General features: G+C 34.7%; 1 protein-coding gene across 6 annotated transcripts in view; it reads left to right on the top strand.

Annotated features, from left to right (window-relative positions):
• Positions 1-222: 222 nt before the first annotated feature.
• FBXO15 (F-box protein 15) overlaps positions 223-16,928 on the top strand; it is a 149,202-nt gene continuing 132,496 nt past the window's right edge. For 3 of the 6 annotated variants that reach the window (XM_074200752.1, XM_074200754.1, XM_074200750.1), the window contains exon 1: positions 254-323. Coding sequence is in view for 2 of the 6 variants with exons in the window: in XM_074200748.1 (XP_074056849.1) it covers positions 1,045-1,054 (10 nt within the window). In the remaining 4 variants the exon portion in view is untranslated. The other 3 variants (XM_074200748.1, XM_074200749.1, XM_074200751.1) reach the window with 3 other exon arrangements.

The following is a 16,928-nucleotide window of genomic DNA, read 5'->3' as shown; positions in this document are numbered from 1 at the left end:
AAAGACAGAAAGCAAAAGAGACCCTACCTTAAGGACTTTATTAAAGGAAGAAAACAAATAGTGAGATGTAGTGACCTGGAAAGGACATTTTGGTCAGAGAAATCACAGGAATGGTTCATGGAGTTGCGGGGGGTGTTACTATGTATGTAGGGTATGTCATAAAGATAGTCAGGGAACAGTAGGGTGTTGGGCTTGGATTGGTCTTGTTATGGTGAATGCTGACCAATCAGAAGTCCGGGTTGCAGGATAGACGGCATGGAACATCAGGATGGAAGACAAAGCATAAGACCCTACAAGAAGATGGCCAGGGAACAGCAGCCATGGTGGGTCTGGGATAGCCCAGGGGCCTACAGTAGAGCTGGAATACTAAATAGGAGTTAAAGATATGAGCTAATATGAACTGAAAAGAACTATAAATGGACAAAGCTTGAGTAAGCCACTTTCTCTTTCAAACCATTGGCAGCTGCCACTTTGGGCATTTAACATTTTAAAAGAAAGCTTTGTCTGAGGGAAGAAGAAGCAGAAAGCCCCATTTCTATGAAGGGAGTCTACCCCAACCCAGCACATTGGCAACTCAACTTGCTTTATCAGTTACATCTGAGGTTTGATTATACAGATATATAGATTAGAAAATCACAGTTTATGGAGGTGAAGTGAGTTGCCCAAAGTCATACCAGTCAGCTCCTATGAGTTGATTCAATATTATTTCCATTGTAGCATTCTAGAGATGGACATCTAGAATGGGGGGATAACAAAGCTCTAGAGATGAAGTCAAAAGGTTTGAATTCAAATACTGCCTTAGATATTTTTTACTTGCCTTGGGAAAGTCACTTAGTCTTAGTTTGCCTCAGTTTCCTCATCTATAAAGTGGGGATAACCTACCTCATAGGTTTATGAGAATAAATGAGGTAATATTTATAAGGTATGTACAAACCTTAAAGTACTATATGAATGCTATTTTTGTCATTTAGGAATTATCAGAGCTGGGACTAGAAGTCAAGTCCCTTGACTTCCAATCCAGTGCTCCATCTACATCACACTACTATGGAATCAGGTAAATCAATTAGGTGCCACCTAGAAGGACCCTATTTCTTTATTTTACTATAATGAAGGAATTTACCATAAAAATACATAATAACCTTTTAAATATAGAGAATGATTGCAATTTATCCACATATTTATCCTCTCCAGTTGGTTGATCTATAAATTAAATGCCATTCTTTTTTTTTTCTTTGTCCCTAAATTTTGTTCTACTTCTATCAAGCTGTTATAATCAAGAAAACAGGGTGTTAAAAGAGCATTGCACATTTTATTTAAAAGCCTTATAAAATTGACCCAGTGGTAGTATATCAAGGTATTTGAAGGCTAATAATGAAGTAGTAATGCCACACACAAAATCTTATTTTATATTCATTCCTTTTCTATCTGGAGGAATACATGGAAATCATGAAACATGGCTCCAAGTCACTATTAATAAGAAAAATGCTAATCAAAAGCACCTGGGTTTCACTCCAGAGACAGCAAGGTGGCAAAATGGAAGTCTTCCATCTTGAGATGTGGAAAGGTAGACCCACTAGCATCAAATGAATAATATTTGTTAAAAAGTGTTTGGCATAGTGGCTGGCACATAAATTCTCTTTAGATGTTTATTCCCTTTTTCCTTCTCCTTGTACACTATTGGCTGCACTGAATTAACCTAGTTATTCTGAAAAGCAATTTTGAATTATGTTAAAAACATTACTTAAATGTTAGAACTCTTTGACCCAGAGATTACATTGCTAAGCATATAATCCTAGGAGTTCATGCATAAGAATGTACCTATCTGTCTTCTTTCCAAGTGTGGGGGACTATGGGTGTGGAGTATTGAATATTCCGTCAAATTAGGCTGATTGTGTTTGTTTGCTGAACTGTTTCTCCCTCTCCTCCCTTTCTCTTACATTATTTGCTACAAGGGTGGCCCTGTGAGGAGGGGAGAGGATATACCTGGAAATGAAGGTGATGTAAAAATAAAAGCTATCAATACTGTTTTTAAAAAGATCAAAGACAAAAAAAGCTTATGGGAATCAAAATAACGAAAGTTGTATTTATAGAATACAAAGTACTTTACAGATGTAATAAAGACTATTAACTCTTTGAGAAGTTTATTTTTTTTTTTGCATTCTCAGTATTTCACAGAGTGTTTGGAACGTGGTAGGTGCTTAATAAATGTCTATTAACATACAGCAGATGTAGACATTCCCTGATTACTTGTCATTCAGAAGGTATTTTGACCTTGCTTGGATTACTGCAATAGACACTACTGGTGAATCTGACTTAAAACCCAAGTCTAATCATGTCACCCTGTTGTAAATTTGTCATTAAATTTCAGTGGTTTCTTATTTCCTTCAGATAAAATATAAAATGTTCTGTTTGGTATTCAAAATCCTTCTTAACCTAGGTTCTCCCAACCTTTTGAGTCTTCTTATTCCTTATTCCCTGACCTATATTAGTCTATCCAGTGATTCTGGCCTCCTGGCTGTTCTACAAACAAGACAGTCTATCACTTGGCTTCTGCCATTTTTCTGGTTTTTCCCCATTCCTGAAATGCTCTCCCTGCTCTGCTCCCAACTACTGACCTTCCTGGCTTCCTTTAATTCTCAACTAAAATCCCACCTTCCACAGGAAGCCTTCCCCAATCCCTCTTAATTCTTGTGCCTTCCCTCAGTTAATTATTTCCTATTTATCCTGTATATATCATACTTTGTATATATTTATTTGCATATTGTTACCCCCACCATTAGATTGTAAGTTCTTTCTTAGGCAGGGACTGACTGTCTTTTGCCTCTATTTGTATCCCCTGTTGTTCAGCACAGTACCAGACTATATCTATCTCTGTGTATCTATCGACATATGTGTGTGTGTATATATATATATATATATATATATATATATATATATATATATGTATATATAATCTGACACTTAATAATGTTTATTGATGAATTGATTGATTCTGAATCAGGGCTAAACAATTCGTACTTTGAATGACTGCTGAGCTTTCCAAAGTGGGTTACTGGCCCTTCTATTTCTCTTTTCCTTTCCATTTGCCTTCTCAGCTATGATTTTTTAAGTGGCATCACAGGACTACAGTGAAGATTGGATATTCACCTCCCCAATATTCTACAGGTGACGGCTGCTAGATGGTGCAGTTAATAGAGCCCTGGCCACAGTGTCAGGAGGACCAGAGTTTGAAACATCAGACAACTGACACTATATGTGTGACTCTGGACAAGTCACTTAACCCTGGCTGCCTCATATCCAGAGCCATCTCCAGTCATCCTGATTTTTATCTGGCCACTAGATCCATATGACTCTGGAGGAAAAAGTGAGGCTTGTGACTTAGCACACTCTACCCACCCCCAACTCAGATCAAGTGCTTGTCATGGCATCACCTCCCTGATGTCATGGGCTTCTTTGAGAATGAGGGGCAAACTTTATGGGGATGGCGGGGGTTGACTCAGGTCTCCAATTATCTTTGCCTCTTTTGTGTTTGTATCTTCCTGATCTTAAGTGATTGGGCTTCCTCTACACCAGACAGATAAATCAAGGCATGGAAATGATGTTGTGAGATTGAATCTGGGAATCTTGGTCCACATGAGTTGGGGCTTGTGGTAGGGGACCTTTTGCATTGGAAATATCCTTGACAAATGAGAATAAGAGGAACTTAATTTCCTGGCCTGGCTTGCCAGAGGATATTCAATGGAGATATTGCTGAGCAAATGCAAAAAGAAAAATACTTAGTCAGCAATCCAGCAAAGTGTTTCATGTTATGATCAAATTTAAGTATAATCCTCCTAGATTGTACCAGTAGTTATAAGTTGAGGTCTGACCGTTTCCTGAATCCTATTTTATTAATCTATGCTATTTTATATATGTATAAGAATGAAGGACCTATCTCATTATGCTTTTTTTGTTTCTCCCTTTTGAGGAACTCCTAGACTATGACCCATAATCTAATTTTCTATAATTAAGATCATCCGTGGGGGACTAAAGTTGGGCATTTAAAATCATTGAATATTACTAGAGGTCAAATTCTCCCAGAATTAATCTGGTTCAGATTGCACTGTTGGAGTCATCCAGCTCCTGTGAGTCCAATAGTGATTCCTCAATGCTCAACAAATATTGTTGTCTCACTGCTACAATATCTCTATTCTCTACTACTCCCTGAGTAGTTAGTATATGACTGTGATTTTGCTTTAACAGATGAGGAACTAAGAGAACAAGAACTCAAACGTGGTTCTATAGATTCCCTATCTGGTCTAAAACCTCTTGTATAGGAATTAGAAGCAATCAGAAATGAATTTACATATTGAGTATTGGGTGCAAAAATCGTTGAAGAGGAATTAAAATTGCACAAGAAGAATTATGTTACCTTACATATTATCACACTTTCCTTATAGTGGTCATTTGTGCCATTGAATGCAAGACCCTGTGGGAAGGCACTACCCCCACCTGATGCCAATCTCTTTGCATAAAGTGGACTTTAATGGTGTTGCTTGCTTACCTCCCTCATTTCTATCTCCTCTTTCACAAGTTTCTATTCCTTTTGTAGACCCTCTGGAATTTCCTTTCATCTTTTAGTTTCTTTCCCATTCATATGTATGTTTTCAATTCCTAACCCTCAAGAATAATTTTGTAGTTCATCATTCACAGGAGTGCCCAGATTCTGTTTCCTACAATTCCTTTTCTCTTTTTTAGAGCAGCTCTGAGTGTTGGGAAATAGTTACAACCAAGACTTTGAGAAATTATCTTCTAGTTTTCTTCCCAACCATCACTTTTAATAAACATGGGTTATTTTTGGCCTCATTTCATTATCTTAGCTTTTTTAATTTATATTTTATTTTGTTTTTTCAATTACATGCTATGGTTGTTTTTCAACATTGATCCATTTGCAAATTTAAGTTAAACAATTTTCTACCACTCTCCCTTTCCCTCCCCCTCTCCCTTTCTCTCCCCCCTCCCCCATCACAAATAGTCTGTTAAAAGTTGTACCTGTACAATTGTGTTCAACACATTTACATATTAGTCATTTTGTGCAAGAGGGAATTAAGAATAAGAGAAAAGGAAGAAAACCATGAGATAGGAAAGAAAAACATGAAAACTTTTAGAAAGGTGAACATAGTTTAAATTCAGAATCTGTGGTTTTGTTTTTTTGTTTTTGTTTTTTCCCCTCTGGATGTGGATGGCATTGCCCATAACAGGTCTCCCAGGGTTATCCCAGATCTCTGAGTTCCTGAGAGGAGCTGCATCCATCATACTTTGAACAATTCATAATGTTGTTGTTAATGTGTACAGTGTTTCTTGGTTCATTTCCCTTCTGTTAGCATCAGTTCATGTAATTCTTTCCTTGCTTCTCTCGTGGCTTCTTATAGAACAATAGTACTCCATAGAATTCATACAATAACTTGCTTGGCCATTTTCCAATTGTTGGACATCCCCTCAATTTCTAATTTTTTTTTACCATTGCATAAAGAGCTGCTAGAAATATTTTTGATCATGTGGGATTTTCTCATTTTTTAATCATTTATTTTTACATATAGGCTTAGTAATGTATTGCTGGGTCAAAGGGTATGATCACCCATGCCCAAAGAGCATTTTCTTTGACTCAGCAATTCCAATGCTAGGCCTGTATCCAGAAGAAATCATAAAAAATGGGGAAAGTCCCACATGTTTCAACATAACAGCTCTTTTTTTGTATTGGCAAAGAACTAGAAATTGAGGGGATGCCCATCAATTGGGGAATGGTCAAACAAGTTATGAATACTATGGAATATTTATTTTTCTATAAAACCATAAATTGTTGGACTCTAAAGAGGCATGGAATAGGTTACAGGATCTGATGCTGAGTGAAGAGAGCAGAACCAAGAGAACAATGTACACAATTACAACATTATTATGAGATGATCAACCTTGATGGAAGCAACTCCTCTTAGAAGTCCAGAGAGCTAGGACAACTGTATTAGACCGACTATGGGGCAATGCTATCCCTATTTGGAGGAAGGAAGAAAAAATAAAACAAGACCAAAAACTAAAAAATAAACAAACCCTTCAGAATCTGATGAATACTTTATAAAAAATATTTCTTATATATCTGTTTCTCTCAATCCTAATTACTCATACCAAAAATGACTAATCTGTAAACATCTTTATCAAAAATGTGTATGTACAATGTTAACCTGATTGACTACTGAAAGGAGGGGGGTGGGAAGGGAGGGTGGAAGGAAATTTTGTAACTTAAAAATATACATATGTATATGGATGAATGTTGTAAACACTTTCATAACATGTATTTGGAAAAATAAAATATCTATTTTAAAAAAGGATATAATCAGTTTGGTTGAATCAGTTCACAACTCCATCAACAATTAAGCTTTTGTTAATATATTTTTGACTCATTTATTTCCTATATTGTAGATATTAAGACTAGCAGTCATCATAACTATTCCATTCCATAACCACTAACTAAAATAAAGAAGTCTAAGGGAGTCACTGACATTTTTTTGTATAGGAGGGGTAGACATATTTTTATTTCTGTCAGAGGATATTGACCTACAGGAATAAAATTAATAAAAAACATACAAATAAACAAAAACCAACAATTGAGCTCCCTATATAGAAAACAACATAATTTAGTATTTTCCCTCTTTAGAATATAGAACATTCATCTTATTTGTTTTTCAAGAAAGACATAAAACTTGATTTGATAAGGACAATGTCAAAAACATTCAGATATATTATTCAGAACAGAGTTGAGACCAGATTTTTTGTGCAGAAATTAGGGATTAGAGGTATTAAATATTGCATATGGTGGAAGATTTGACTAATTTGGGGGTGCTTTTGTTGAGCTGCCATTTCTCTCTTTTTTGTGACAAGGGATAATTTGTTAGAAGAAAATTAAAGTGATATTAAAGCAAAAAGATATTAATAAAAATGTAAATTGATTTAGTGCATTATAAAAATTATAAATCAGTTCCAAACTATGGTCAGTTAAAGATATAAAGACAAAAAGAAAGAAGAAATATAGAGGGATAAAAAAGAGGAGAGATGGGAGGTAGATCAATGAGGAAAGACAAATGTACAGAGAGAAATAGAAAGACAAAAGGAAAGAGAGGAAAAGGAAAAGTGATTTCAATTTCAAAGAATGAGTCAGAGGTCCCATTATCTTTTGCTTAGATGTGGTCTTTAGTGTGTTATCTCTGAATTAATGTTAAATCTTGATAAGGTCTACTCAATGGAAGAGACATGCTATTCCCCCTTTGGTGCTTCGGCTATACTAATTAAGAAAATATTACTCCATGAAGTCTGTGAAATCAAACTGAGGGCCAAAAGTGACTCTTAATGTAAAGTTTCCTTGCCCTACTTCTTTAGCAATATACATAAAAGGAGAAAATTAAAATACCATTTTCTAGTGTAGAGAGTGACAAGAGAGTCACAGTATAAAGCCTTTGAGACTTTAATTATGTGTCCTTGAGAGCTAAAATATCCTCATTTGGAACTTTGATCAAATCACCTTGATGGGGTAGTAGGGTACCCTTGGATGAAATAATATTTGACTCATTTGAATCTTATCAAGATGATTGAAACCTGGTCTTTGGGATGATTTCTTTGGACCAGGTAGAGACACACACAGTGGCAAAGGAACAGACAGACAGATCAACATTATCATATAGAGAAAGAACTGACCACAGATAGATGATATCATCTGGATCAGTGGTTGGTCAATTGTTTTTCAGTTGTGTCCAACTCTTTGTTGCACCCTTTACATTTTGGCCAAGATACTGGAGTGGTTTGTCTTTTCCTTTTCTCATTTTACAGATGAGAAAACTGAGGTAAACAGGGTTAAGTGACTTGCCCATCACAAGGTTAATAAGTATCTAAGGTCAGATTTGAATTCAGGAAGATAAGTCTTCCTAACTCCAGGTTAGTACTCTTACCTAGTTGCCCAAAGCAGTGGTATTAAACTCAAATGGAAATGGGGGCCACAAAATCATGTATAAGGATCCTGGAGTCCATATATTGACTTAGAAAACCCCCTACATGTTTATTTTATATTAATACAAAAACATTAAAATCCTATAGGAATTACATTTTAATTTGGCTTAAGTTGCACTCAGGACTAATTTCGCCTTAGTTGCACTCATTCTAACGAATGAACATGGGTACCTGGTTGGAGTTTGCTTATATCTTCTCAAATGCCTCTCAGTGAAGGTAATGACAAATGTGGGGAGAAAGCAGTAAAATTTTTTGGGACAGAGATGGTAGCTCTAGTGAACGGACCCAAGTGACAAGGGACAGTGGTATAATAGTAAAAGTTTTTAATCTCAACCTTCTGAAGAGAAGAGGAAGAAACTTAGTTATAGAATGGGAGGTATAGTAAATGTCAGAGCCATAATGTAGATGAACAAACATGAAACTTGGCCTTCAACTAATAGAAATTATTTGGAAAATATTGTGGAAAATGTAGTCTCTTTGGCAATCCCAGTGTATCTCTTTTTCCCAGCAAGTTTCAATTACAAAGTGGTGCTAGAGGCTAGGAGAAAGTTAAGATTTCTTATTGCTGAAAGGGTACTGTCTTGATTAGTTATGGATTTCTATGGGCATTTTTTTTTTGTTTTGGCCCTTTTTTGTGGGGTGAAATTAAGACTCTCCTATAGAGATATTCTCATTTTTGACTTCCATTTTTGAGAGGGATGAGACATATTTTCCAATTTTTTTCTCTGAAGGAAGGCATACTTTCAAATTTGACCTCAGACACTTAATGATTTCCTAGCTGTATGGCCTTGGGCAAGCCACTTAACCCTGTTTGCCTTACCAAAAAAAAAAACCCCTATAAAAAAGAGAGCTAATGATCAATAGCTTACCTTGAACTTAGAAATTATTTCCCATTAGACTAACAATATTTAGAGGGAAAGGTAAGTAAGCCCAGTACTTTTTCTTTGAGGAAAGCAGAGGGGTCAGCTTCTGATGCCAATTTCTTGTTTCCTCTCCTCAAAAGTCAAACTTCCTTGGAGAAGGGGGGGTAAGGGACATGAGAATGACACTTTGTGAGCCACATCTAGACAGAACTATATGGACATAGATAAACTACATGAACAACACACACCTTACATTATTAGTCTTTGAGCTTTTAGGGGGATCTGAGGTCTCTTTTACTCTCATTTGCAGAGACCTAGACTTGAGATGAATTCTGAGGTTCCTCTGAAAGCCTAAGTAGCTCTAAGACAATGCAAACTAAGTTTTAGAGAAGGCATCTTTGATCTATGGAACCTCAGAGGATAGGGTATTAACTGTATCCTGCTGGGCTACAGGTTATGCTACTGATAGAAAATAATAATAATAATAGCTGACATTTATTTGATGCTATAAGATTTGCGAACTGTTTCACAAAGAGTTTTTCATTGGACCCAGACAACACGCCTATGAAATAGGTACTGTTATTTTTAGTTGAGGAATTGATACTTAGAGAAATTAAATTTCTTTCCAGAATTGTTAAGTATCTAAAGTAGGATTTGAACCTGAGTCTTCCTGATGCCAAATTCAGAAATCTTTCCCTATATGACATACCTCTCCGCCTAACCTCATACCTTAATTAGGAAATTCTGACTGTCCTTTCATTAAAACTTCTGGATTAGCTAAACAAAAATAAAGCTACAAATAAATTGATGTTAATAAAAATACATACATAATGTTTACAAACACATTTAATAAAGATGAAAATGAACAACATCCTTGTTAATCTTTGATGTGGAAAGTAATGAGCTTATTAAGATTCAATTATGTTATTATTTAAAAGCACTCTAAGCACTATATTTTATTTTATACCCATTTCATATTCTGTAAACTAAATATGAATAGATAATAACTATTGCAGCATTTAGTTTTGTGGGTTTATCATCTTTAATATAATTTATATCTTAATTATTTCTAAGTAAAATTAGACTTGCAGTCAGTAGCAGCCCCCTATTCACTGGCTGTTGCCAAAAGCAATCCATGATGAAATTTTAGTTCTCTATGCTAAAGAAGAGAACCTGAAGATGATAGATAATCAACTAAATTTAGGAAATAATAAGCACTAATTCTAAAGTCAGAGTCATTTGAGTGCTACTCTCTTCATTAGTATAGGTGCAAACAAGGAATCTGACTGACTTCAGAAGCTGATAATAAAGAGGTTTGATCCCTCTCTCCCTCACAGTTTACCTCAGTAAGATAAAAGCTGCTCCTGGGCTTTAATTGTGAACAAGTATGTTCACATTTATCTAATTGAGCTAGTAAGAGGCAACGTGGCATAGTGGATAAAGTGTTAGAAGTGGAGATACATTTGGTCTCAAATCTTGCCTCAATTTACTCCTCTTAAGAATCTGGGCAAGTCATTTAACTTCCTTAACTTTCCTCTTTTTGTAAAATGGATGCCAGCATAGCATCTATTTGAATTAGTTTTTGTACATTTCAAATGAGATAGCAAACTTTAAAGAACTATTGATGTGTGATCTGTTACTATGACTGGGTTTTAAGCTCATCATAGTTTTGAGAGCTAGAATGAACCTTATAAGATAGCAGAGTGCCTTCTAATTTCAGGAAAGGAAATTGAGTCCCAGATTATTTTCCAAGGTTGCACATGTAGTAATAGAACCATGAAATAAATGCATTTCAGCAGAGTTCAAATTCTTTCCCACTACATGCCACTGTCTCCTTATCCACATATGATCATAAAACACAGATTTGGAACCAGAAGGGATCTTAAAGGTCAAGTTCAACCGTCTCATTTTACAGATGAGCAAACTGAAACTAAGAGGTTACATGAATTGCTCACAAACCTATTAAGTTTCTGAGGTAGAATTTGAACCTGTTAAATGAAAAATAAAAAAGCTCTGAGGGGGGAAATTTGGGCTGTTCATCTACAATTGAGTAATACCGGGCAATACTGGAAGATATTTACTGACCTAGTCTACATGAAATTTCCTGATTACAGAAATCACTGAGAGACAGTATGGTGAATGAAGGGAAGCCAAACAAGGAAGCAGGAGACCTTTGTTCTAATTCCAGCACCTCTTCTTTGGCTTTAATTTTTTCCTCTTTAAACAAGACATAACAATGCTTTCTAGTTCCTCATTGACTTACTGTGAGGTTCAAGAGTGCTTTGGAAAATGTAAATTACTAGACAATTATAAATTTCAGGAATCCAAAAATTTTAATTAAGCTATTATAATAGATTCTAACCCAAATAAGCATTTATACTGTTCCATTGTACTAAATGAATTGTTTAATTGTGTTATCTCCAACTAAATTATATGCTTTCTAGGAACTGATCAAGTCACATCTCCTCTGTGCCAACAGTTATTTTGTCAGAGTGAATATATATGTGTATATTCACTCTAATATATGCATAATTTATTATGTCAATACATATGGATGATGATGATGATATGCTAGAATAGTGCTAAGTATTTTACAAATATAATCTTGGAATGAAAGTGTGATTTTAATTATTATGTCCATTTTATAGTTGGGAAAACTGGGGCAGACTAGAGGTTAAATGCCTTGCCCAGGGTCACATAGCTGGTATGAATCTTCCTGACTCCAGACTCAGTATAATATCCCTCAAGCCATTTAGTTATCTTAGACAGATTTTTAACCCCTTTTTGTTTCAATTTTTTCATTAGTAAACTTAAGAGGTAGGATTAGGTAGGCTGGCAATAAGGTTTCTTCCAGCTCTAACTCTATGTATTTAATATGCTCTAATGAGAAGAATAAACTCATCAAGTTTATAGCTCAAGAAGTCATTTTCTAACTGCATTTTAGATATAGTAAGATATAGTTTTATGTTCCTGCTAATCCTGATTCTAGAGTTGTTTTAAATCTTCAGTGAAATGTGATTTACATTCCAGGTTTTATACTATTTTATTAGAGGTATGAATCTGAGCCTGAAAAGTCTGCCTGTGCCCATAATTTTGCTATCTTGTGTTTCCCTACAAGCTCAGCAAATCAAGAACTCAGTAGTTTTCTTCTGCAGTCACCTTTGAATAATTGATATCCAGGTGATTCAGACAGATCTGCCCAAAGCCTCTAAATATAGTTCAAAAGATGCTTCTCTTACCATGCTCTCAAGGGGTCATTGTATATTATCTCAAATTCATAAAGACATTAACATTTAGAATTACATTTAGGATTTAGAGACTCTTAAAAAGTCACCTATTTTATAATAATTTTATAAATGAGGAAATGAGTCCAGAAGGATTAAGCAATTTTTTAGATTCACAGAATCTGAGTTGGAAGAAACCTCAGAGGCCAAATCCAACCTGTACAAGAATAGGAATCTTCTCTAAAGCATCGAAGCCTCATGCAGTCATTGAGCCTCTGATTAAAGACCTCCAGTGACCCACTGTCTTCTAAGTCATCCTATTCTGTTTGGAGAGTTCTAATTACTAGGAAGTTTTCCTTTATATTGACTCAATCAACCTCTCTACAAATTCCACCTATTGATTGCTCCTAATTCTGCCCTTGACAATCAAGTAAAACAAATATATTTGTCTTGCTCTGCTTAGTGCACAAAGGATACCATAGTTTATTTAGTTTACTACTCATCTGTCCCAATCAGTAATCTTTTACTCTAAGCTAATTTAAGGCAACTAAATTCCATTAATCTATTTCTGCTTTCATTCTGTCAGCATCTCTTATTGAGTCCTTTTTGAGGTTGGGGAAAAGTACTGGCTCCTCTTTCCATTTCTAATAATCTCTTCACTATATCAAGCCAATTAACCCAAGGCTCAGAAGAGTTTCAAGAAAATAATAGAAATACCAAAGGAAGAAGGTGTAAAACTAACAATTTCTCATCTACCTCTCATTTTACATTTTAAGTAATTTGGAACTAAATCTTTAAATCTCTCCCTCTTGGACTTATTTCCCTTGTAGAATTTTAGCCTGTGATAGCTTATATATACTTTCTTTGAACCCTCTGAAATCCACTCTCTCCGAATCTAGGAATTTGAACTTGGAGAAATGGGAATTTATCTCAGATGGAATCATCAAGTGAAAGTAATAAAATCAATAACCATATTTATATAGTATAAGTTTGAAAAGTGCTTTGCATATTTTAACTCCTTTGATCTTCATAATAACCATTATAAGTAAGTTCTACTTTTATCCCATTTCACATATGTCTCAACGGAGATTGAGAGAAGTTTAGTGACACTGGGAAACCACAGACAATGTCTGAGGCAGAATTAGAATTTATGTCTTTCAATTCCAAATAAACTACTCCCACCAACAGACCACTAAGCTGGAGGAGAGATGATCTTATTCCCTGATTCCAACACCATCCTGGGACCTTGCCTGGCCTCTAATTGCTGAAGGGTGCAATAGTCTCCCAAATAATTACTACCAGCCATCACTCTGACACTTGTCTCCCAGGACCTATCTTATCTCCCAACCCTTCAGACTAGAGGCATCTCTGCTACATGATACAGCTATATCAATATAATTTTCACTGTCAGATATTTTTAATGATTTAATTAGAAAAAAAAGAACCCACACTTCAGTTTGGGAGTTCTTTTAATAATAGTGTCACAAGTATTAAGATTTCTAATTTTTCAATAACATTTTGAAATAAACTATTCATCTCTTTAGCATAATCTGAGGCATATCCCATTTTTGGTCCTCCATGTAGAGAATTAAATCATCACTTATAAAGTAATTTTTTTTGCTTTTTTTTAGGTTTTTGCAAGGTAAATGGGGTTAAGTGGCTTGCCCAAGGCCACACAGCTAGGTAATTATTAAGTATCTGAGACCGGATTTGAACCCAGGTACTCCTGACTCCAAGGCCGGTGCTTTATCCACTATGACACCTAGCCACCCCTAAAGTAATTTTTAAAAGCACTATGGAATGAATAATGAAAAGAACAAGGTATTAAAACAAATATTTTCTGGTGACATAATGAGACATTTATAGTGACTTGGGAGGTGAAATTGTAATATGATTATCTTTTGCTTGTCAAGTTGAAATTTTGGTACCAACAAAGAGTAGACAACTTTGGCTATCTTTATGATTCCCTCTGGGGATTGACAGGTCACCTCAGCAAATACATAGTCAATTAAATCAAGCTACTAGTCAATTAGTTTTAAAAAACTGTTTTTATTAATATTTTACCAAATTTATCATTTGGCTGACTGAATTGATCAACTATTAATTATACAGACATATCATGTTTATTATCTATTCATCTATCTATCTACATATATTTAAAAACAAATCTTTTTGGAGTTCTGTAGGCACAGGTATACAAATTTTCATACAACTATGGATCTACATAAAATATATCTTTTTTTTGCAGAATCATTAAGATAAAAAAGACCCTTCGGTTTAGAGGTCAAAAAACTGAATTGACCAGTTATCAATTTTTTAGAGTTGTGTAGTACCAGCTATATATATATATATATATATATATATAGTATATATATATATATATATATACTATATATATATATAATATATATATATGTTAAAAGGGATTGTAAAGTAATATATATATGTTAAAAGGGATTGTAAAGTAATATATATATATATATATATGTTAAAAGGGATTGTAAAGTAATAATTGACAGTTTGTTGAATGATCCAGCTATACAACATCCTCATTAAGTGATTATTACTTTTATTGATACTTATATTAATTAACATAACATCATGGAGGCTTAGAATTCCCTTAAAGGCAAGATTCCATGTCAAAGGAGAAGCTGAAACAAAGAGGTAGTAGGAAGCAAGAAAAATATAATGTATAATATTCTTTATTTTGTTGCCTGGCAACCTTGTTTAGCTAATGATGATTTTTTAAGAGCATTTCTTTATACCTATACATTTTTAGTATTTTTCTATTTCTGGTCCCCAAATTTTTATGATTAAGAACTGTAACCCTGCCTTTTAACCACCTTGGGATATTTTATGTGTTGCATATTCAGAAAGAAATGTGACTCCTAATTAATGAAGACAATGCTTAGGCAATGCTTTGTTCCTGTGTAGGCATTTGGATAGATGCCATAGTTTTTTGGGAAAAGAGACACGTGTGGTTCAGATACTCTTCGGGAGGGAAAGCAAGATTTGGAAATTGCAGATATGTGGAGGAAGACAGTTATTTAGAATATCCTTGATTAAGGGTAGCTAGTTCAGTGGATAGTACACCAACCCAGGAGTGAGGAGGACCTGAGTTCTAATCCAGCCTCAGACTTAAAAATGATCTGTGTGACCTTGGACAAGTCACTTAGTCCCATTACCTTACCAAAAAAGAAGAATACCCTTGATGTAAATGTGGCCTCTATAGAGACATCAGAGATAGGACTTTCCCTTGGGTCAGATTGCTCTTTCTTTCTCTTAGTTTGAGCAGAGATCTCATCCTATTCGAATCTCCTAGTAATGAGCTCTTTCACAATTGTATACATTCTTTGCTATATTTTTTATCTGTATAACTTCTTTTTTTTTTTAGGTTTTTGCAAGGCAAATTGGGGTTAAGTGGCTTGCCCAAGGCCACACAGCTAGGTAATTATTAAGTGTCTGAGACCGGATTTGAACCCAGGTACTCCTGACTCCAAGGCTGGTGCTTTATCCACTATGCCACCTAGCCGCCCTCTGTATAACTTCTTTAAAATTTTTTGCTGCTTTGCTTGGATAAATGAGTTTACTTATTTTTGATTATTTGTATGATTTGTTCATGATCGAATATTAGCATTCTTTTAAAACTATTTTTTCCAACTGTATGTAAAGACAATTTTTAACATTTTTTAAATAAAATTTTGAGTTCTGAATTTTCATCCTTTCCTTCCTTTTCCCTCCCTATTATGGTAAGTAATTTGATATAGGCTTTATATGTGCAATTATATAAAACATATTTCCATATTAGTCATGTTGTGAAAGAAGAAATAAACCAAAAGGGAAAAAAAGCCATAAAAAAAAAAAGCAGAAATAGTATAGTTTGATCTGCATTTGGATTCCATCAGTTCTTTCTCTTGAGATAGCATTTTCCATCATAAGCTTTTGAAATTGTCTTGGATCATTGTATTGCTGAGAAGAACTAAGTCTATCATAGTTGATCATTACACAATATTGCTGCTACTATATACAATGTTCTCCTGCTTCTTAGTTTACTTTGCATCACTTCATTTAATTCTTTCCTGGTTTTTTCTGAAACCATATTGCTCATCATTTCATATTTACATTAGTATTCCTTAAATTCATATATCACAACTTGATTAACAATTCCCCAATTGATGGACATCATCTTAATTTCCAATTCTTTGCCACCCTCAAAAAAAGTTGCTATAAAATTTTCTGTACATACACATATAGGTCCTTTTCTTTCTCTTATCTTTTTTTTAGGTTTTTTCTTTCTTTCTTTTTTTTGCAAGGCAATGGGGTTAAGTGGCTTGCTCAAGGCCACACAGCTAGGTAATTATTAAGTGTCTGAGGCCAGATTTGAACTCAGGTACTCCTGACTGCAGGGCAGGTGCTCTTTTCACTGCGCCACCTAGCCACCCCTTATGATCTTTTTGAAATACAGACCTAGTAGTGTTATTGCTAGTTCAAAGGGTATACACAGTTTGATTACCCTTTGTGTATAGTTTCAAATTGCTTTCCAGAACTGTTGGATCAGTTCAGCACTCCATTGACAGTTCATTAATGTGCCAATTTTCCCCTCATCTTCTTCAACATTTATCATTTTCCTTTTTGGTCATTTTTAGCCAATCTGCTATGTAAGAGGTAGCATCTCAGGGTTTTTTTTTAATTTGTATTTTTTTAAATCAACAATGATTTAGAACAATTTTTTTTCCCATATAACTATAGACAACTTTGATTTCATCATCTGAAAACTGCCTTTTCATATCCTTTGACCATTTGTCAACTG

This window comes from Macrotis lagotis, chromosome X, assembly GCF_037893015.1.
Source record: "Macrotis lagotis isolate mMagLag1 chromosome X, bilby.v1.9.chrom.fasta, whole genome shotgun sequence".
NCBI classification, from domain to species: Eukaryota; Metazoa; Chordata; class Mammalia; order Peramelemorphia; family Peramelidae; genus Macrotis; species Macrotis lagotis.
Note: the sequence above shows the minus strand (reverse complement) of the source record. Positions and strands in the feature narration are given on the sequence as shown.